Here is a 21,611-nt window from a genome sequence, read left to right as displayed (position 1 = left end):
GGGGAGGTGTCTCGCTGCTGGGGGCGGGACCAACCCCAACCCCGCAGGCCGAGGGGCAGAGAAGGAGCCGGTGTGGAACATGGTGCCGCTGAGAGACTGCAAGGTGAGGGGGGGAGCGGCCCGCGCGGTGCGATGGGCTGGGGGCGGGGTGGGGGGACATTGTGGTCTCTTTCTCCCAGGTGCAAGTGGCGGGGCATCGCGCAACCCGGGCCCCGGCTCCCTGCGGAGCTTCGCCCTGCCCCGCCCCGCCCCCGTTAGAAGCTCTCCCGGGCTAGTGTGACGGCCCCCCGCCTGATACACACAGCCTGTCACCACAGCCCCCCCTCTGCCTCCGCGCCCGTGTTAGCCTTGCGCAAACAGTGACGGGGGGTTTGCGGTGGTGACTCGAGGCGAGGGGTCAGGACTCCTGGGTCCCTTCCCCGGCGCTGTCTCAGGCTGTGTGCCTCAGGCTCCCCGTCTGAAAGTGGGGGGTGAGATCTGACTCGCGGGGAGGCTGTGATTCTGACTCGTGCGTGTGAAGTGTTTTGAGAGCTTGGGTGGGAAATGTGTGGAGGTGAACTTTTGGCGGAGAAATGTTGGTTATCGGGCGCAACCTCGGGGGCTGGAGAGGAGAGTTCAACATGCAGCATACAGTGCAAAACTATTACTCTGAGTCTGAGGTGATCTCGGAAAACGTTGGCTGAAACTGCACTGCTCAGGGTTAACAAAGGAGTCCCTTGGTGCTGTTAGGTAAAGTGAACATGTCAGGGCACTCTTCTACATACAGGAACAGAAACTCCCCTTATTTCTCTCCTATGTTTCCAGAAACACTTAATTGCACCTCACATTGCTTCACTACTAATCAGTCTCTGTTTCTTAAAAGCCAGTGGACATTTATTTCATTTGTAACCAGCTCTGATCTTGAAGGTTTAAAGGGCTAGATGCAAGTGCTAATTACCAATATTGTTCACATTTTTGTTTATTTTGCTATTCTTTCTTTGCATGTCTCAGATTTCACATTATTCTTCTAAATGCAAGTTTCATAGAGTTGTCCTTTCTTCAAGCTAGTATTTAACATTTATGAAAAGTAGCCAGTTGTTCACTAGAATCTGAGCGTCTGGCCTCTAGATAAAGCTGTCGCTTGTGTATTTCAAAGTAAGCAGGTTTCAGAGTAACAGCCGTGTTAGTCTATATTCGCAAAAAGAAAAGGAGGACTTGTGGCACCTTAGAAACGAACCAATTTTTATTTATTTATTTATTTATTTAAATAAATTGGTTAGTCTCTAAGGTGCCACAAGTCCTCCTTTTCTTTTTTCAAAGTAAGCAGTAATCCTATAATCAGTTAAGGTAGGGCAAATTGAACCTTTTTTGAAATTTGGAAAAAATGCTGTTAGGGAGGCCCTTTTCAGGAAATACTAAGGGGATCAGAAGCCTCCAGCATGATTCCCACTGTCTCCGCTACAGGCACAGCCTCATCAAGTTTTTTCTTTATTATATTTGCTACCCGTGAATTGGGGCCTTGCTGAGTTTCTTTCGTATGTCTTGTCTCTCCAAATTCGTTACCTTCTGAGATGCTTGATTGTGGTTTCGGTTCCAAAGTCTTCATGCTGCTTTTAGGGCCCTGCAACCTTTATGCTGGCTCTGGCTTAAAGTATTGCTATATCCTCAATCACCACTTTGTTTAAAAAAAGTGAGCTTCAGAGTCAGTTATAGCCCCAAGTGGGGAAGGGAATATAAAGGGGAAGGGAAGAAAAAGGTGCCATGCTGCTGCTGTCATGTATTAATGAACCGTGGAGACAGCTTCTCAAACAGTAGAAGGTATGGCTCCCATGCTGTAAACAGCTGAGCTGCTGAAAATCTGTTGCAGAGACAGAAGCAAAGGTCCCTAGGGAGCCAGTTAGGAGTATAGGGGAGAGAAGGGAAGGATCAAACACCTCACTCCCCTGCCCACACTAAAATCTCAGCTTAATGAGGGAAGCGGCAAGACCAGAACTGTGGTGCCTTGTCTCTCCCAAGAGCAGCGCAGAGAATAGTCAGGCCCTCCTCCACAAGTATAAATGGCCTGAAGGTTTGAGATGGGGGCTCTTTCACCCTTTGAGAGGTACATCAGTAGTTGTGGAAGAGGCATTTCCGATTTCACTGCCAGTGAAAGTTATGCATCCAGGCTCTAATAATCTTGACTTTCCCTGCTGCCTGAAGGGCCTCTCTGTCATTTTGGAGGCCTTTTGAAGCGCCATAGGAAAAAGAGAGGAAGCAGAGGATTCATCTTCCCAAACCTTGCTCCCATGCCCCTTCCCCCCCTTTTCACTCCAGCTCCCAACAAAGTTTGTGGCTAGCAACACTTGGTACCTGCTTCTCCCCATAGGTACTATCTAACCAGTGGTTTTCAAACTGCGGGTCGTGATCCAGTACTGGGTCGTGGAATGGAAGGCACTGGGTCACGGCGGCTCTGGTCAACACCACTGACTGGACCGTTAAAAGTCCCGTTGGCGCTGCTGCCTGGTTAAGGCAGGCTAGTTTCTATCTGTTCTGACACTGCTCTGTGCCCCAGAAGCAGCCAGCAGCAGGTCCAGCTCCTAGGCAGAGGGGCCACAGGGCTCCGCACGCTGCCCCTGCCCTGAGCTGGGGGCGGGAGGGGGCAGTACTTGCGGGCAAGAGCTGCGTGGAGCCGCTTGCACACCTTCACCCAGGAACCAGACCTGCTACTGGCCACTTCCAGGGCGCAGTGTGGTCTGCGGTGCCAGAACAGGCAGAAAGCCTGCCTTAGCACCTCCGCTGAGCCACTGACTGGGAGCTGTGCCCCAATTCCCTGCCCCAGCCCTGAGCCCCCTCCTGCACCCCAAACCCCTCATCCCTGGCCCCACCCCAGAGCCTGCACCCCCAGCCCAGAATTTTATTTTGCCACATATCCATTTTGAAAGTGGTATATTTGAAGTGATGGGACTAGCATACTACTGAGGTTTAAAGAGAGAATGGTATTATGCAATTTCCCTTGTCTTTTTTCTACCACTACCATTCCGTTCTCTCCATCCCCATTAAGAGGATTCCTCAAACATAATTTTAGTAGAGTAAAAGACTTACATGCTTCTCAAAATTTCCTGTAATTTTATAGATAGATGAAACACTTGCCAGAAATCTACTCTTCTGGTTCTTAGAGCTCAGCTAACATGACATCTGGAAAATCAGCGTGTTCAGTAAACAGTCTCACTTTTTGTTTTTTATATAGGCCTGGCAGGATGCTGGACTTGTCCTATCCACCACTAGTAATGAGGCCTGCAAAATGTTTGACGCCTCGCTGACTCAGGTATGGGCTGATTTTTTCTCGGGGCCCCCAGTTGGCCGGGGTCCTTGGGCATGGGCCCAGTTGGCCCAGTGGCTAATCCGCCACTGGATATGGCTGGGTTTTGATAAAATGTGATTTGAAGGGACTTGCAAGTATAAAACTAGTGTTTGTTGCAGCTAATTTTTAAATTGCTTATCCTCTTTATAAATCAAAAGGAGAGTCTGGTTAAAAAAAAATCCCATTTTAAAGAAACAGATTCCCTTATGTATTACTGATGACATCTTAGGCCCTGTCTTCCCTACAAACTTTGGTTGATGCAAGTTATGTTGCCAGAAAGCCACCACAGTTAGCATATCGCTCATGTGCATGCATATTTGGCTACTTGCGTTGGTACTGCAAATACTCACCCTGTGTTGATGCACAGTGTGGTATGGTAACCCAATGTGCAACTAGCTACCGTCCAGCACACTACACTGTCTTTTGGGAAATTTTCGCAGTGCATTGTGGGGTAGAAACAAGTCATGCATGGGGTGACTGGGAACAAGGGGTCAAGTTCCCATAATGCACATTTCTCCATCCCATAATGCCATCCATATCCCATCATTTTCATGCCTTTTTTAAAATCTCAGAAACCCGCACGGTACTTTCCGGTATCTGCTGTCTCCGACAGAAGCATGGAGACCCCAGAGCTCTGCACTATTGTTATGAACACTGCAACCACAGGACAAACAGTCCTCGAGCATTTGCAGAGCTGAGGGAAGAACCGTAACAGGAAGGGGTATGACAGTTTCTTTGAGGACAGATTGCTGAGATATATAGTGAAAAACAATTCAAGGTTTTTGGTGGCATTCCTGGAGCATCTGCCGATAATGATATAGTGCCACTTCTGGACCTAAGAAATGAGCACTGATTGGTAGGATCACATCATAATGCAGGTTTGGGATGACAAATAGTGGCTGCAGAACTTTTGGATGTAAAAGGCCTCATCCCTGCATTTGTGTGCTGAGCTTGCCCCAGCCCTCCAGTGCAGGGTCACCGGAGTGACAACTGTGCTGACAGTGGATCAGGAAGTGCACTGTGGAAGCTTGCAATGCTGGATTGCTACCAGTCAGTGGGCAAAATCCACAGTGGGTGCTGTTGTCATACAAGTGTGCAGGGCTGTTAATAATCTTCTGTTACTCAGGATTGTGACTCTTGGCAATGTGCAGGACATAGTTGATGGATTTTCAGTAGTGGGGTTCCTGAACTGTGCTGCGGTGATAGCATGCACATCTCTATTTTGGCACCAACCCACCTTGCCACAGACTACATCAATAGAAAGGGCTACTTTTCTATGGTTGTAAAATCGGTGGATCACTGGGGACGCTTTGCTGAGATCAGTGTGGGCTGGTCCGGGAAGGTATGTGATGCTGGCATCTTTAAGAACATAGGACTGTTTAGAAAGGTGAAGCAGGGACTTTCTTTCCCGACTGGCGGATTACTGTCGACGATGTTGAAATGCCAGTAGTGATATTGAGGGACCCAGCCCTACTCTTTGCTCCCCTGGCTCATGAAGCGACACTTAACACCTTGACAGCACCAAGGAAAGATTCAACTACCAGTTCAGCAGGTGCAGAATGACAGTTCAAGATGCTTTTGGTAGATATAAGGGACAATGGTGGGGTTATTCAGAAGTTTAGATTTCAGTGAGAAAAATATCCCAAAGATTATACCTGCCTATTGAGGCTGAATAATATGTGCGAGGCAAAGGGGGAAATGTTGTAGCCAGGGTGGAGGTGTAGTGGCTGTCTGCTGGTTTGAACAACCAGAAACAAGGAACAGCTCAGTGCAGAGCTATGCATCTGAGGAAGGCCTTGAAAGAGCTCTTTACTAGTCAGCCACAGTAATGTGGTGTGGTGGACTATGCTTTACCTGACCCTGAAGTTTTGGGGGGCTATTAGGGATTGTGTAGTGTTTGGTGTACATTTCTGCATATCACACTGTCTTTCAATGCACCTGTGAATTGTGCAGTGCTTGCTGTACATTTATAATTATTTACATTGTGTTTTTTACTGATCCTGTGAGTTCAGTGGGTTCTATACAATTACAAGCAGTGAGTGCTCTGAGTAGTGCTAGGCATTCTGCAGTATATGTTCTGAAATAATAAAGATGAATTTATTCCAAAAAAATATAAATTTATTGCATACCAAAAACAGTGAAAAATAATGTGCAATTAAAAAACAAATATAATACAAACTTCTAAAATAAATTAATGGAACAGAACTTTAAAACTAGAAAGGTAGAAAACATTTCTGTCCATTTCAGTCCTTTTTGGCTACATTTCCCCCCCCCCTCCTCCCCCCAATTGCTACCCCTACATAGGAATGAAAAGCAAAAGTGATACAAACAGAAGTAGAGCTGATACCTCTTCTCATACAAGTAAAACGGTGAAAAGTTGACATCTGTGTCCTGCTAACTGGGGTTGGGCCGGGTGCTATCATCACATTTTAACATGTAAGGAAAAATGCATGCACACACTTGAGTTCTTATCCATACTCAGCTGGTAGGACTGGCTTGACTATGGTGGAGTTTCAAAAAGATCCTAGCTCATGGCATAATTGGACCCCCTACTCCTGCTCCTCCTCTTTCCTGTTCATGGCAGGGGTCTGTGTCTCAGACTCCTCAGAAGTATCCACAGTGGTCTACTGGGTGCAGGTGGCCACCAAGTATGGCATGCAGCTCATTGAAAAAGTGCCAGGTCTGCGGCTCGGCACCAGATAGATTGTTGGCTTCCTTGGTCTTGTCATACACCTGCCACAGTTCCTTCACTTTCACATGGCAGTGCTGCTGATCCTTGTCAGACCTCTTCACTTTCCTTCCCTGTGCAATCTCTTCGTAGATGTCCATGTTTCTATGACAGGTCCATAGTTGTGTCTGCACAGCCTCCTCTTCCCTCAGGCCCAAGAGATCCAGCACATCCTCCCTACTCTAGGCAGTAGCACATCTAGCGTGTGGCACCAGCATGGTCATTTGGGCAGTTGCATGCAACAAGGGAGAGGTGCTAGATGTACTCACCAGCTGGTCAATCAGGAAAAGGCATTTCAAAAATACATGGAGGTTTTAAAGGGTGGCTTCCAGTCTCCATGACTCCTGAGCAGTGGTGTTCACAATTGTGACCAGAGCTGTCATTGTTGGACATTATGAGACAGCTGCTGAGGACTGTTAAGGTTGATATAAGTCACACAGTGTCCACATTTGCACTGCATCAGCCTCAGAAGGTTGATCATGGCACAATACCTTTCAGGAGGTGGTGTTACTATGTTGCTGTAACAGGGATAGGCACCCCTGCCTATGTTGGCCGGAGACAAATTTGAGTATAGACACATGCACAAATAGGTCGACACAAGGTAGCTTACAACCTAACTTTGTAGTGTAGACCAGGCCAGAGATGATTACTTCTGAAAAAATTTAAAGTCTCGCTGTTTACCATTGATCTTGTTTACTTTTGAATTTCACTCAGCTGGGACCATGGGGGAAAAAACCTTAGTTTCATTTGGTTTCTAGTCAGTGTCACACTCTATTTTACAGTATGTTACATGGACCAATGATAAGAGTCTAGGGGGCATTGAAGGATCTCTCTCCAAGTTACATGCAGCAGATCCAACTTTTAGTAAGTATAACTTTTTAATTGCTGGATATACAGTACAGTAGTTGTATATGGTTAACTTATTTCATACACACAAGCTGAAGGGCTGGGTTAGTATAACATTGATTGTTTTCATTTAGAACTCTTTTAGACAGCCTTTTTTTCTTCCCTTGCGTATGATCATTTTTAAAAAGCAAATATGAGAAATAGTAAATAGGCTGGAAAAATTGATATCCTATGAACTAAGAAATGTCACAACTAAAAAGAAAAATTCGTAGCTGTCCCAGTAACTTGGTGGTACAGGTTGAAATGAAGGAGAATTTGGTATTAGAGCTCAGCCTTATTGTGGAAGGAATATGGTTAGGCCTTTAAAGGGACTGGAAGAGACAAACCTTGCTATGCACGCTTTTCCTTGTGGCATATGAGCATGATATGATTAATGAAAGGAAGTTTCCACTTGCCAGGGAAAAAGCATATGGAGGGGAAAGTGGTGAATCTCAAATCGAAGGCATTGATATAAGGATATCTTCTGATGCTAGACTAGAACATGAGGGTTGAGACTTGCAGGCATTTATTTTATTTTAGCTAATTAAACAGAATAAATTCAACTTTTACAGTACACTTCATTTAAAGCTATCACCATTTGTTTTACACCTTCCTGCACAGTATCAAGATGTTTTTGGCATCTGTGTACATATACAAGACAAATATGGCTTCACTCTGTTGGGCAGTGTGTGTGAACATTACATCTGCGCAGAAATAACAAGGCAGGGAATGTACCAGGAGTTAATAAACCACTGGGGGAGAGGTAGATAGATGCACCTAGTACCTGCCAGTTGCAAAATAACAACTTTAATTCTGCAGGTGTTTGGCTTTGCCAAATTTTAAAGACTTGTCTCCGGAAAGGAATGCTGGGGACAAAATTCCTGTATCGAGACAGCCTTACCCTGGGGAGAGGTAGTTGGACCTATGCAGCCCCAAAGGAATGTGCTTCTCTGTGGGTATGTCTACGCTGCAGTGGGGAGCGTGCTTCCCAGTTTGAGTGAACAGCCATGTACTAGCTCTGCTCGACTTACCATGCTAAAAATAGTAGTGTAGTTGGGTGTAGCATGAGTGGCGGCTCAGGCTTGCTGCCCAGGTATGTACCCCCAGGGTCCAGATGGGTTTGTATTCAGATAGCTAGTCCGAGCTGCCGTCTGTGCTACCCCCAGCTACACTGCTATTTTTAGGGCGCCAGCTCAAGCAGAGCTAACGTGTATCTGTCTACCTGAGCTGGGAAGCACTCTTCCAGCTGCAATGTAAATGCACCATGTGTGTTATATATCACAGTCAATGAAAGGAACTTTATGGCCCACAAGTCCTGAGCCACCTTATGCCCCATCTTCTTGCTCCACCTCTCTTAATCCTTTTGCACATCTGCTTTTCCTCTTTTCATTGTCCATGAAATTACGTTCCTATTGTTGCTCTTTTTAGAAATAAAGTCACTCTTAGAAGTGCCTTGCACATAGGCAGTGTGTTCTCCACCTCTGTTATTCCCGTGTTGGGCACACTGTAAATTCTTTTCTGTTGCTGCCTTTGGCCTGTCCTAAAATAGTTTCTGTGATCTTTATTCCATCCTGTTGTACATGGTTCATTATAGCGCGAAATTAGGATCACAGGCTCTGCTAAAGAGAGGACAGAGGCAGCATTGGTTAACTGCTCCTAATAACAAGGTGGTTGTTTGGGAGGGTTGAGGGATGTTAAAGAAGAATTTGAAAATAAAAGATTTGCTTAAAAGGAAAATTCTAGTTTCCTGCTAGTAACTTCGGCCTGGTCTATGCTAGGAAATTAGATCGGTATAACTACATCACTCAGGGGTGTGAAAAATCCACACGGCAAGCAACGCAGTTAAACCTGCCTAACCCCCGGTATAGGTGGCTCTAGAGCGACTGGAAAATTCTCTCACCAACCTAGCTACCACCTCTTGCAGAGGTGGATTACCTATGCTGTTGGGAAAACCTCTCCGATCGGTGTAGGTAGCGTCTTCACTGAAGTGCTACAAGCCCTTAATATATGGTTGTTCCTTAGCTGCCTGGGCTTTCTGTGGGATCCTAATCAGTCTCTAGCACTACTGCCATCTACTACCTGTGGCTCTCATTTAAACTTCTCAATAGTTTAGCCTAGAGCTTCTGCACCTGTAAATTACCTGTAGTGTCTAAATTTTTCCATGCTGCTTTCTTCAGCGATGGGACACGTGATTGCCAATGGCTTGGTTCTGATTGGCACCGGGAGTTCAGTGCGGTTAGACAAAGAGCTGGACAGTGCGATGAAAAAGATGATGGCACTTTCAGAGTCGCAACCATTGACTGAGAGGGAGAAGCTACATGTGTCTGCACTAGACATGTTTGCCATTGGGTAAGCGGTTGGTTTTTAGGGGAGGGGTAGAGAGGGTTTGGTTTTATCATTCAGACTATATACAGCGTGGTTGCATGTTGCCCTTTCTGTTCACATTTTTACTGTTATGTTAGCATCTTTCTTTCCACTTAAATGATTGATTAAATGCTTAATCTAGACTGGAAAGCAGTGCCGCTCAGTAGTACAGCTGGCAAGAGATATTGCCTGCTTTTATCTTGGAGATTCACCATAGGTTAATGTCACAGTGGCGCATAGAAACTGGTTCTTAAGTTTAGCTCTCCCAAATTATATGCATCTAATTAGCTAACAATCCTATAATGACAAATATTGGTATCATGCCAGTATGTTACATATAATTAGTTTAAAGTCTTCTGTATTTTAAAACCTACCAATAATTCCACTACTGGAATAACGATTTAAAACGAAAACCACTCAAGAGGCTAAATCTTTGGCTATTCTAAACATTGAGCCTAACTTCCCAAAGACTTGGACTGTAGAAGCAAAAATACGAGCAGTCTTGTTTTATTTTTCCACTTATAGACTCTGTTACCTCTAAAAAGGTGAGACGATATACAAGGTGTTGTAAGCCCTCCAAGAAAATGAGGACTTTGGGGAATTGAACGTTTACAGGAATATATTGAGCTTGTGTATTCTCTAGACAATATCAAACACTATTAAATGTTGTTATTTATTATCCACATGGGAGATATTAGCAGTAAAAGTATTTGATAACAAAGATAAGAAATGAGATCACTAAAGCTCTGACCCATGGTGTTTGATTTGCATGGCTGGACCCCAATACCTGTGTGGAGCCACATTGATTTTAGTGAGGCTCTCTGCAGAGGTAATGGTCTTCCCACATGGATCAACATGTTGAATCAGGGCCTAAAAGGCACTCCCGCCCCTCTCCCCGTTGCAGTGTGTTACTAGTAACAAACAAAGAATACCATACACAGGTTGTCTAGAAAGTGTTCAGCTGTCTTCATGGTGCAATCATGTATACTAAGAATTAAGAAATATTCTTGCAAGCTAGGGAATTGTCAGTAGATTTCCCACTTGCCACAGTAGTATAAATTTAGAAATAAAATTAGATTCAGGCAGTTTGGTCATGCTGGCCCTGTCAATGATTAATATGTGCTTTTCTCTCTAGGCGTCTTCCTAAAGCTTGTGACATATGGGATAAGATTCTGCAGGACCATCCAACTGACATGCTAGCTCTAAAATTTGCCCATGACACTTATTTTTATTTGGGATATCAAACACAGATGCGAGACTCTGTTGCCCGCGTATATCCTCACTGGACACCTGATATTCCCCTGAGTAGGTATGCAAGAGTTGATCTTCAGATGATGTCTATGGATCTCTACTTCTGGTGTGCAAGTGCTTTGTATGCATAAATTCAGATGTCTCTGGTCAGCAATGTCTATAGGGGCAGCACACAAACCCTGATTCTCCCTGTAGTCTCTGTTTGAGGACAGATAAGGGAGTTCTAAATAACCACCCTGGCTTTAAAAATATGTACGTTAAGAATTAACATCTCTTCTTGCTTTCCTACTGACCCACTGTTCAGTTGTTTTTAACTGAGCTGTTCCTCTGAATGTCCTCCATGTTTTCCCACTCATGGGATGTGGCAGCTGGTACAATCTAGATGGTGAAACCTTCTCATAGCATTTCCAGATAGAACCACCCATGTGCCTTTCCTCTCCCTCCCCTCAGTGTTCCCAAATGTTCTGAGGGTGAGGCTATAAAAGGATGCCTGGTGCGTCGGGCTGTCTCAGTTCCTTCCAAATGTAGCAACAGAAGGTCATGAACCTCTTCAAATTCCTTGTATCCACAGCTCGCTAACTAGTTTCCTAGCTTCGTTTAGTTACTGTTTTTTCCAATGAAGTGGGCTGTAGCTCACGAAAGCTTATGCTCTAATAAATTTTATTCTCCAAGGTGCCACAAGTCCTCCTTTTCTTTTTTAGGGAGTTAGTCTTAGATTAGGTTAGTTAGGGTAAATTTATAAGTTTTCTGTAAATTGTTAGTATAATCCTAGATATGTCTTTGGTGCCATCTACTAGTTCTATAGCAGGTCAGAAGCTAAAGAGGCTTCCATTGACTTCATTGGGGTCAGGTAAATTGCAGGACTTCAGAAGAGGGAAGGAGAGCTGAGGAGGAAATGCAGCTCTGTGATACAATTGTAATTTTTATCCAATAGAAATGCAATAGTACTCTGTATCTTACAAAGGTCTGTGTGATTTTGTAGTTGGCACAACACATGAATACATGTCTTCTCAGTGTTTGCTGGGAAAGAGAAAGTTGGTCATTTCCTGCATGTGCTAATTTTTGTAGGGGAAAACTATTAGATTCTGCACTCTTTTTCCTTCTTCCACTATTTGGTATTACTACTAACAGTGTAAGAGTTATTTTGTATTAAATTATTTTAATGTGTTTTGCAATATTAGCTTTATCTGCCTAGTGCTAAATGGGTTTTTCTTGTTGTTTAGCTATGTGAAAGGCATTTTCTCTTTTGGACTGATGGAAACTAACTTGTTTGATCATGCTGAAAAGCTCGCCAGTGAGGTAAGCTGGACATCATTGGTACTAAAAGGTTTTAAATTCTTAATCCTATGTAATATGCAAATGTTTGTTTGAGAGAGATGGTTTGTGACCATTTAAAATTAATTAAAGAAAAGTAAGCAACTGTACTGAAATTCATAACTATTCATGTGCTACATCCTCATAATAATAACTTTGCCATTATAGGTGTTACCTTTTAAGAACTCAGAAAAGGGGATTTCTCCTTTTTCTTCAGTTTTTGCTGGGTTTTTTTAATTCGAGATTGGTGGGGGAGGGGAACAATGAGAGGAGATCAGAAAGAATCTTGCTACGCAAGCTGGAGAGAATAAAATGGAAACTTGTCATTGAGAAATGCAGCATATATGAGACCTGTGTCCACCTGCCATCAAATCTTGGTGAGGGTCACAGAATATCAGCAGTGCAGTAGGTTAACCTGATGAGCAACTTGTATAATGCCCTTGTAAATTGAGTACACCTCATTCACGCATTATAAAGATGATCTCATTACTGTATTTGCAGTGGGAATGAAAAGCTGGCAACATATCCATATGACAAAGGTTCCCTGTAATTTGGGAAAGCTATGTAAAGTATAGCACAAATAGAATCAGTTGGCACCTTGTTGTGTTTTCAAAGGTTCATTTTTTTTCCCAAACTGCTTTTACACATCAGATTGCTGAAAGTAATAACAAAAATTTAATCTTTTATTTTTCATTAAATTGTCATCAATTGAAAGTGGGGGAAAAAATTCTACAAATGAGTGGGAATTGGTGGAATGGTAAAGATACATCTATCTGATGTTCAGAACCTAGCGGAGCCTTTGTTCTTAGTTATAAGAAAAGTGGTTAACTGCAAGGAATTGGATTATTATTTTCTTTTAAAGCAAGTGATCAGTTTATATGCTCCCCATATGGATGGTGTGGGGATAAATCATGGCTTTGTGCTGGCCATGTAACTCTTCTGAGGCAGAAGTGTAAGGAGAGTTTGTAGAATGAAGTATAAATTGGTGGTCTTGATTAAGGCCTTCATTCTCTAAAACTACTTTTTAACTTTTAATCATTGTTAAGCAGATGCCAACAAGTGAACTCCAGTAAACATTTTTTGCCTTTCTGCTGAAACAGTCTCACAGGATATGATTGAAGTTGTTAGCAAAGATATACTTGATATCTACTGTACCTGAGAAAATAGTCTTCAATTTCTGTACTAGTGACAGTATGTACAGCTATTTGTAATCTACCCAGTACACATCATGGTGTTTTCTCTTTTCCCACCATCAGGCTTTAGCTATAAACCAATCAGATGCATGGTCTGTCCATACCATAGCACACATAAATGAAATGAAAGCAGACCTGAAGAATGGGTTGACATTTTTGAAGCAAACTGAAAACAACTGGAAGGTAAATTTCCTTAACAGTTCCTCTGAAATAGCTGGCTGTGGGGTTTTTCCCCTTCCACTAAATACTAGTGATTCCTCTTTAAGTGCTTTTCATCAGATCTAGTACAAAATGCACAGGAATACTTTCACAAAGAAGAGGACGCTGCTGCTCCAGTGTGGAACCTTTGTTCATGGCACTTGGGAAACAGGCAGAAAATGCAATCACAGTTCCATGTTTCAGAAATTCACTCTTGGTATTAGTCATGAAACAATTAGCCTCAGCGCTTATGGTTGGGATTGGTAATGCATAATTTTTAAAAAATTAGCTACCCCTCCTCCCTCAATATTTCTATGTTCATGGCCTAGATAAAGACACTTAAAGGAAATAGATGAAATCCTGGCCTGATTGAAGTCAATACAGGTTTTGCCATTGACATCTGTGGAAGTCAAGATTTCCAGTATGCCTAAGAGAATGGACAATTATTTTCCTGTAATTCTACTTCCCTGAAGGCACCATTCACAGAAGATTCTCACTCCTGATTTAGCCCTAACAGAAAACCAACTTAGTGCTAGGGAGCACTAATTCAGGAGTAAGAATCTTGTGTCAGATGTTGCCGGAAAACAAAAACTGAGAACCACTTTTTCATTATAAAGATTTCTAACTCAGCCATTCACAGTTTGTCCTGAGATGAAACACTGCAGACAAGGGGCCAAATTCTCCTCTTTCACACCAGTGTAAATCTGAGAGTTTGTCTGCATGGGGATCTCAGAAAAATTAATCGGCATTAACTAAATGTGTGAATTTAAAATAGATTAGTTAAACTGCATTAATTCCCTATATGGACACTCTCAAAGTGGTCTTAATTTGGTTCAGTTTAATTCACTTTTGAATTCTTTTGCCATTGTCTTCAGTGGGGTCAGCATTTCTATCCTCTCCTCAATTCATCTTATTTTACCTAGAAATATTGTGGTAAAACCTGGTCTTCAACCAGTGTCTGATTTTACGTATAAAATGTTTTACAATTCATAAGCACAAGATTAGTTAGACATTTTAAGTCTTAAAGAGACATGGCCAATATTGGTAAGTCAAACATTTTACATCCCACTTGTGATTTGGACCTTGAGTATTGACCGTCCTGCATCTTTAAGCAGAGGGATGTTTGGCTGGCAGGCTGAGTGAAGGGAATAGTGCTTTATGTCTGAGGGGGACAGGGGGAGAGATGAAAACTGCTGCAAAAGGGGCAGAGTGGTCCCTGAATGATCCTCTGGGAATGCAGGGTTTGAAAAGGGGCAGAGTGGTGCCATGAGCCTTCCTTTTTACACAGACCAAGGCTGAAGCAGGGCCCACCGTCCCTCCCTTTTAGGTGAAAAATACCAGGTTTGGTCAGCGCCTGCTGTGGGCATTACGCTAGCTGCCCCATTTTTAGAGGGGCTGGGAAGGAATTTTTCTTTTACCACCATATTGGCTTGGGTGCAGTTGGGGATTTTTTCGCCTTCCCCACACCAGGTTTCAGGAAGGGGCTCTGTTTATGCATGACATGACGGGCAGTAGGCCATATGTCGCAACTCATTATTGAAGTGTAGGGCGGATGTCCAGTGCAGGTACTCCATAGGAAAAGTATACAGTGACAGGATAAATGGCTTAGAAAAGAACTTAAAAAGAGGCGTTTGTTAAAGGAACGAACGGGGGCGGTAGAGGACTCCTATGATTGGTATGGCAGGGAGCCAACCCCCTTCTTATAGCCCACCTTAACCCTCCTACAAAGCAGGGAGGGTGGATGGTAAGGTCCCGGCAATGGATTTATTGGAGGGACCAGGATGGGAAAAAGAGGGGGAGCTGGTAGAAGCCCCCCCATCCCACCCTAGGTATGGTAAGGTCCCGGCAATGTATTTGCTGGAAGGGCCTGGATGGAAAAATGGGGAGCTGGTAAAAGCCATCCAGTAATTATGGGATAAACACGGGGTTACCTGCACTGTACACTGTTATCTGCTGGGTAGTCTCAGACATCTAATAATAAAGTTGTGGCCTGATTAAACCCATGTCAGATGTCTCCTGTCCTTCTTTCAGCATAGCCAGATAATATACATGTGCATATAATGCTTTTATCTGCTGTGGCTATAGGCCCTATGTTCTGATATGCCGGTAGTAAAGTGAAATTTACAGGCTTTCTACTCAACCTAGGATCAGCACTTCAGGAGTAAATCGGGGGACTTGGCAAAACTATTTCATGAAAAAGGATAATGAATGTAGTATGAATTGCAGGGGGAGACAATCATAGCAAGATTGTAAAATACCTCCAAAGATGCTTGTGTTTGCTTCTGAAGAGGGGAGGATGTTAAAAGATTGACTGCAAAAGAAAGAAAAATGGTGCCGTGTACCTTTTCCTGCTATTTATGGTCTTATACAGTATCCATCTGGCACAGGTCTAGTCCAGTGCCCCTTTTGGCCACTCAACAGATTGCTGTGGGAGAGGTCCAGACAGTGAATTCCCCCTCTTTGTTCAGCTTCCCTTGGTCTCAGTAGGCCACAGCAGTGTGTCCCCTCTTTGGACACATTTCCTGAGCACCAACTCTCAGTCTGTTACCTCTTCATGGAAGCAAAGCCCCAGAGGCCACTTGATTTATGCCCCCAAGACAACCACTGACCTCCAGAGTACCTGCCTAGCTTAAGCAAACCCTTTCCCAGAACTCCTTCCAAAAGTGTGAACCTTCAGGTTTACCTCTTGAAGGGGCTATGTCGGGTAGGTGTAATCGCTTAACACACAAGCAGGCAGACACTTCGCACACTGTCCCTCCAGGCAGTAGACAGTTCCACTATGCACAAGGAGCAGAATGGTCTAAAATGTTTTTGGGTTGTTTTTTGACGTTAGAAATATTAGGAATATCACGATTGGAACTATAAACAGAAATCTTTCTGAGTGCTCGTTCAAAGTTCAGGGATGTCATTTTAGAAAGAACTTTTTAAATTCCCCCTTGCAGAACAACTTAATAAACAAACAGAAACAAAACAAAAAACCCAAACCAATAAGAACACCCTAAAAATGTAATTAACAGTAGGCAATTTGGGGAACATTTTCAGAAGCACCTAAGTGACTTAGGGGCCTAAGTGCTAGTTCACTTTTGGAAATAGAACTTAGGTGTCTACATCACTTAAAGAAAAGGAGTACTTGTGGCACCCTAGAGACTAACACATTTATTTGAGCATATGCTGTAGCTCACGAAAGCTTATGCTCAAATAAATTTGTTAGTCTCTAGGGTGCCACAAGTCTCCTTTTCTTTTTGCGAATACAGACTAACATGGCTGCTACTCTGAAATACATCACTTAAGTTCTTTTGAAAATTTACCTTCTCTACTCCCCAGCAAGAGATGTGTGGATCTTGCATGGACTTTCTTGCTGGTTAGTTTTATTTTGACAAATACATTTAGGAGCTGCTTTGCTCTGTATTTTATTGTTTTCTTCTGTTCACCCAAACTGATCCAGTAATGAAAAAAAGCAGTTTGCTCTTTTTTTCCTTCCTCTGAATTAGAGCAGCCCACAGGACTGCACTGCCTTGTGCAATTACAATTTAGTTTTGTATGATACTCATAAATAGCAGCACTAAGCAGCTATGATTTTATTCATGGAGGGGGAACCAATAATCTTACCTGCATGACATTTGAGACTGATTATTGTGTAGGCCGAATTTGGTATCATAGAATCATAGAAGATTGAGGTTGGAAGAGACCTCAGGAGCTCATCTAGTCCAACCCCCTGCTCAAAGCAGGACTAACCAACTAAATCATCCCAGCCAGGGCTTTGTCAAGCCAGGCCTTAAAAACCTCTAAGGATGGAGATTCCAACATCTTGCTAGGTAACCCATTCCAGTGCTTCACCACGCTCCTAGTGAAATAGTTTTTCCTAATATCCAACCTTGACCTCCCACACTGCAACTTGAGACCATTACTCCTTGTTCTTTCATCTGCCACCACTGAGAACAGCCTAGCTCCATCCTCTTTGGAACCCCCCTTCAGGCAGTTGAAGGCTGCTGTCAAATCCCCCCTCACTCTTCTCTTCTGCAGACTAAATAATCCCAGCTCCCACAGTTTCTCCTCGTAAGTCATGTGCCCCAGCCCCCTAATCATTTTTGTTGCCCTCCACTGGACTCTCTCCAATGTGTCCAGATCCTTTCTGTAGTGGGGGGACCAAAACTGGATGCAATACTCCAGGTGAGGCCCCACCAGTGCCGAATAGAGGGAAATAATCACTTCCCTCGATCTGCTGGCAATGCTCCTACTAATATAGCCCAATATGCTGTTGGCCTTGTTGGCAACAAGGGCGCTCTTTTATGTCAGGTGCTTAACCATCTGACTCAGCAGTCCTTTTTGCAATTTAATATTAAACAAGTGATGATAAACTATTGGCTTATGTAAATATCATAAAATACTGATATACTGCTTCTCAGAGATTCATATTGCAATGCTCACTACTTAAATGAGCACATTGTCCTCCTTATGATAAGATGAATTTTAACCACCACACTGTGCAGGAATAGGGGGTCTTAGAGTCTTTGTGATTTTTGTGCTTATTTGAGTTGTCACAAATGTATTGTTGACTTGGATTCTTGGTTGTTACACTAGTGAAAGCCTGCTGTTTCCAATGGGCTTGTGCCAGTGTGATGGAAAGGAGTATTTGACCTTATGCTGTCAGCTTGTGGCTGGACAGAAAGGTGTGAAGTTAGTCCTGTCAGTTTGGAGGTTTTCCAATAAAGGTGTTGCAGAATGAGGTAGAGTCTGAGTCAAAATGCAGTTCTGCTCTGAAAAGTGGCTCTGTAGAACTTGAATTGTGAGGTTCCATATTTTTGTGTCTCTATCCGCAAGGACAGTGTATTGAATAAGAGGGTTACGTAGTTAGTTTTCAGAGTGGAACAACAGTGTATGCTCCTTGGTTCCAATAGCCACTGATCTATTATGCCCTCAGATTTATTGCAGGAGAAGAGTGCCATATAAAATCAGCTGGATGAGTTTAAATATGAGTTTATATTGGAAGTAAAATATTTTTCTCTCTTTTCTCAGGATTGTGACATGCTTGCTTGCCATAATTACTGGCACTGGGCTTTGTATTTCATAGAAAAGGTATGAGCACACTTCTACATCTACAGTATATGCTATATGCTCCAGGTGGATGAATATTCTCATATTAGCAGGCAGTGCTGACAAAAAGGGTATGGTCTGCTTTCCTCCCTTCTTAATATTTGGGTGTTTTTATGAATCTACTGCAGTATAATTTGTGGTGTTTGGTACTTTACTAAAGTGTTTTCGAAAATGATATTTTAGAAGGAAAAAATCTAAAATCATGTGTACGGGAATATAGAGAAATTACTGAAATGAGATAATTAAATATTACATTCAGAGCAAATTCACTAATTTTGTGATAGAAAGATGAACCCAGTTCTGTAGTCTTTGCATATGCAAAATTCCCACTGAATTGAATATAAATTTTGCTGGCACAAAGAACATAAGGGGCTAGAGTTTGCAAAAATTACCTGAGACTGACCAATAGGACCATTACGTTAAAGAATCAGAGATTTTATGTTGTTAAATTCTCCTTATTAAAAGTATTTCAGATGTATTGAAACCCTTTACAAACAGATTTCTATCGAGCGTATTGGGTTGCAATACATACTATGTTTTTATGCAGGATGATTTAGGGAGCTCTTTTTTCAGATACCTAGATTAGAGATAGGGAAGAAGAAGAAACAGGCTATGTGGCACATGCTCCTATTGACATTTATTGATAGGATCACTGATATCCTTATAAAAATCTGTTGTTATTAAACTCTACCAGTCACTTATGGACACTGTATCCTAAAGGTCATCACACAATCCTCCTTTGCTTTTACAGGGTGATTATGAAGCGGCTTTGACAATTTATGACAATCACGTGAGTTTAAATCAATTTTGTTTTAATGAAAAGAGATTGTTCCAATGAGAGTGGGTGCACATGCCTCATTCTTCATACGACACAAAATATATAAAAGTGTGATACCGTTTTCTGGTTTTATTTTTAAATGTTTAATTGCCATTTTAGAGTGATTATTCAACTCAACTGGGAAAACTACATGTGAGTTACACAGGTCATCCTAAACCAGTGCCAAAAAAACCCTTTATATCACACCATCTTACTTATATTTTGTTCAGACCACATATTAGAAACTACTAATTTTTTTTAGTGTTTTCCAGTTATTTTTATTGGTACCACTTTCATATCCTGTTATCTTTAGTCAGGTTGTCTTAGTTGCTATGAAGAGGCCCTGAGGGCACCAGAAAAAAAATATAGATACTTTTAAAAAGTTTAACATTTTGTAAAATAGTTTTTCTGTAGGTCTAAGGTATCATGACTAAGGCTGGATCTCACAGTTTAACTACCAAGCCAGTTACTAGTTTGGCTCCAACTTCCTTTGTCATATCTTTTCCTTTCTAGGTGACTTGTTAAAGGTCTCTCCTGCTTGAACTTGAGAGGAATTTTTCTAAAATAATCCACAGTAAATTAACTAGGAGTCGGCATAATAAGTCTTGCCATGCCTGTTTTGATGTTAAACTTTATGAAAATATCTTGTCCTACCTAGTAACTGTTGCAAAGTCTAGTAGAGCTTCTGGCTCCATTTTGGGAGAGCTCATAGGGAAAAGTAGTTTTCACTCTCACTGTATTTGATTTTATAAATGGAAAAACAAGAGAGAGAAAATAATATGAATATTATTTGTGGATTGTTATATTTCTGAAAGATGTGATTGGTTTGTTATAAAATAGCTATATCTGGAAGCGTAAAGAGACAGAATTAATTTTGAACGGTCATAGTAAGTTTGACTTTCAAATTAACTTCCCACCTAAATATATGTAATGCAGTTAAGAATGCTTTCTGATTGCAGATTGCTCCCAGATGCATGTCGAGTGGAAGTATGCTAGATGTAGTAGATAACTGCTCCATGCTGTACCGGCTTCAGTTGGAAGGTAAAGAACTGTTAGTTTTTGCTTCAATTCTACTCGTTCTTCTTAAAATAGTAAGATAAAACTCCTCCTCATGCGCGAACATGCGGAAGAAGATTTACAAAAATATATAGAGCAACTCTGAGTAGTGGGTTACTTGAGAGAATAAATACTTTAAAGAGCTGCTGCTGTTGGGAGGTGAGTTTAAAGTTTCTATAACATGCATTACCATTATTTCTCCCTAGAGTTTATTATTTTCCTGTGAGTACAGTATTCCATTCAACTAAGTTAACATAGATCACGTTTTTCTTTTTTTTGGCAAATTTCACTTTCTCTGTCCCCAGAGACCTGTTTTTCAGCCTCAGATTAAAAGATCATACATATAAACTGTTAAACAGCTATTGACTGCTCTCATAGTCAATATCAAGCCAACACTAATATTTAGTTCTAAATTTTGATATTTGAAAAACGTAGTCCACTATAGGTATTGTAGCAATCATTCTAATAGTTCTATGAGACTAAATATACAGCCAGCAGACTTTAACTTTCAAAAGTGAAGATGAAGTTAGAATTCCAGAAAAAAATACTAGTTCCTAAATTGTAAATAATAATTTTCACAGAACTCTGCTACAGCCAGTCATGCTGCGCATATTTATATATGTAGTCCAGTATTAGTAATCAAATGCCACAGACAGATCCAGAGTGACGACTGTGGGCATTATCCTCCTTCATCTGTGTTCCGGGGATGTCATCTATCTCATGATTAGGCCTGAACCTTATCTAAAGGGGACCAGGACATCGGTGATGGAAGGTGTTTTTGGAGATAAGCAATAAAGTATTTGCTCAAAAGTGGGAGATATGACACTGAGTGGTAGTTCTCAACGCAGCAGACTTTGTAAGGTGTTTTTTAAAGCTTACAAGGTTGAATGAAACTGAAAATACATGCTAAAGAAATTGCTTTGCAGTGAAGTCTTATTTTAAATCACGTATTTTACTCCTAGGTGTAAAGGTAGGAGACAGGTGGAATGAAGTTATCCAACTCACAAAGAAACACTCCAAAGATCATGTTCTGTTTTTCAATGATGTCCACATTCTCATGTCTTCGCTAGGGGCCAAAGACCACAAAACCACCAATGAGCTCTTAACAACTCTTCAGGAACTTGCAAAGTAAGCAAGTGAATTAAAATGTTGTTTTGAATAAATATTTTCCCATTACAAGGTTTATTAGTATTATAATTAATTGCTTCCAGTTTGCTAGGTACCATAATATTTTTTTCTGGTTTAGGCTGTTATAACTTGAACTCTAGTTTCAGCAGGGTGTTGTTTCTGAAGTTATACAATAAGGATTTCCTAATAGTTACTTTTTATTGTGAGTGTGTGTAATTGTCTAGAGTGTGTATTTAATCTTGTCAGACAATAGCATCCTTGTCC

General features: G+C 42.0%; 1 protein-coding gene across 2 annotated transcripts in view; it reads left to right on the top strand.

Annotated features, from left to right (window-relative positions):
* Positions 1 to 21,611, top strand: part of LOC140899753 (tetratricopeptide repeat protein 38) — a 39,478-nt gene continuing 17,867 nt past the window's right edge. Inside the window, exons 1-11 of one of the 2 annotated variants that reach the window (XM_073315761.1) lie at positions 1 to 103; positions 3,206 to 3,283; positions 6,830 to 6,911; positions 9,110 to 9,281; positions 10,432 to 10,605; positions 11,771 to 11,846; positions 13,118 to 13,237; positions 18,269 to 18,328; positions 19,098 to 19,136; positions 20,123 to 20,204; positions 21,182 to 21,347. In XM_073315761.1, coding sequence (XP_073171862.1) covers positions 80 to 103; positions 3,206 to 3,283; positions 6,830 to 6,911; positions 9,110 to 9,281; positions 10,432 to 10,605; positions 11,771 to 11,846; positions 13,118 to 13,237; positions 18,269 to 18,328; positions 19,098 to 19,136; positions 20,123 to 20,204; positions 21,182 to 21,347 — 1,073 coding nt within the window. In that variant the 5' untranslated portion in view covers positions 1 to 79. Of the gene's footprint in view, positions 104 to 3,203; positions 3,284 to 6,829; positions 6,912 to 9,109; positions 9,282 to 10,431; positions 10,606 to 11,770; positions 11,847 to 13,117; positions 13,238 to 18,268; positions 18,329 to 19,097; positions 19,137 to 20,122; positions 20,205 to 21,181; positions 21,348 to 21,611 lie in introns of those variants that run through there. The other variant, XM_073315768.1, reaches the window with a different exon arrangement.

The sequence above is a fragment of the Lepidochelys kempii genome, chromosome 1 (genome assembly GCF_965140285.1).
Source record: "Lepidochelys kempii isolate rLepKem1 chromosome 1, rLepKem1.hap1, whole genome shotgun sequence".
In the NCBI taxonomy this organism is placed as follows: domain Eukaryota; kingdom Metazoa; phylum Chordata; order Testudines; family Cheloniidae; genus Lepidochelys; species Lepidochelys kempii.
This window is presented reverse-complemented; position numbering and strand designations above follow the sequence as displayed.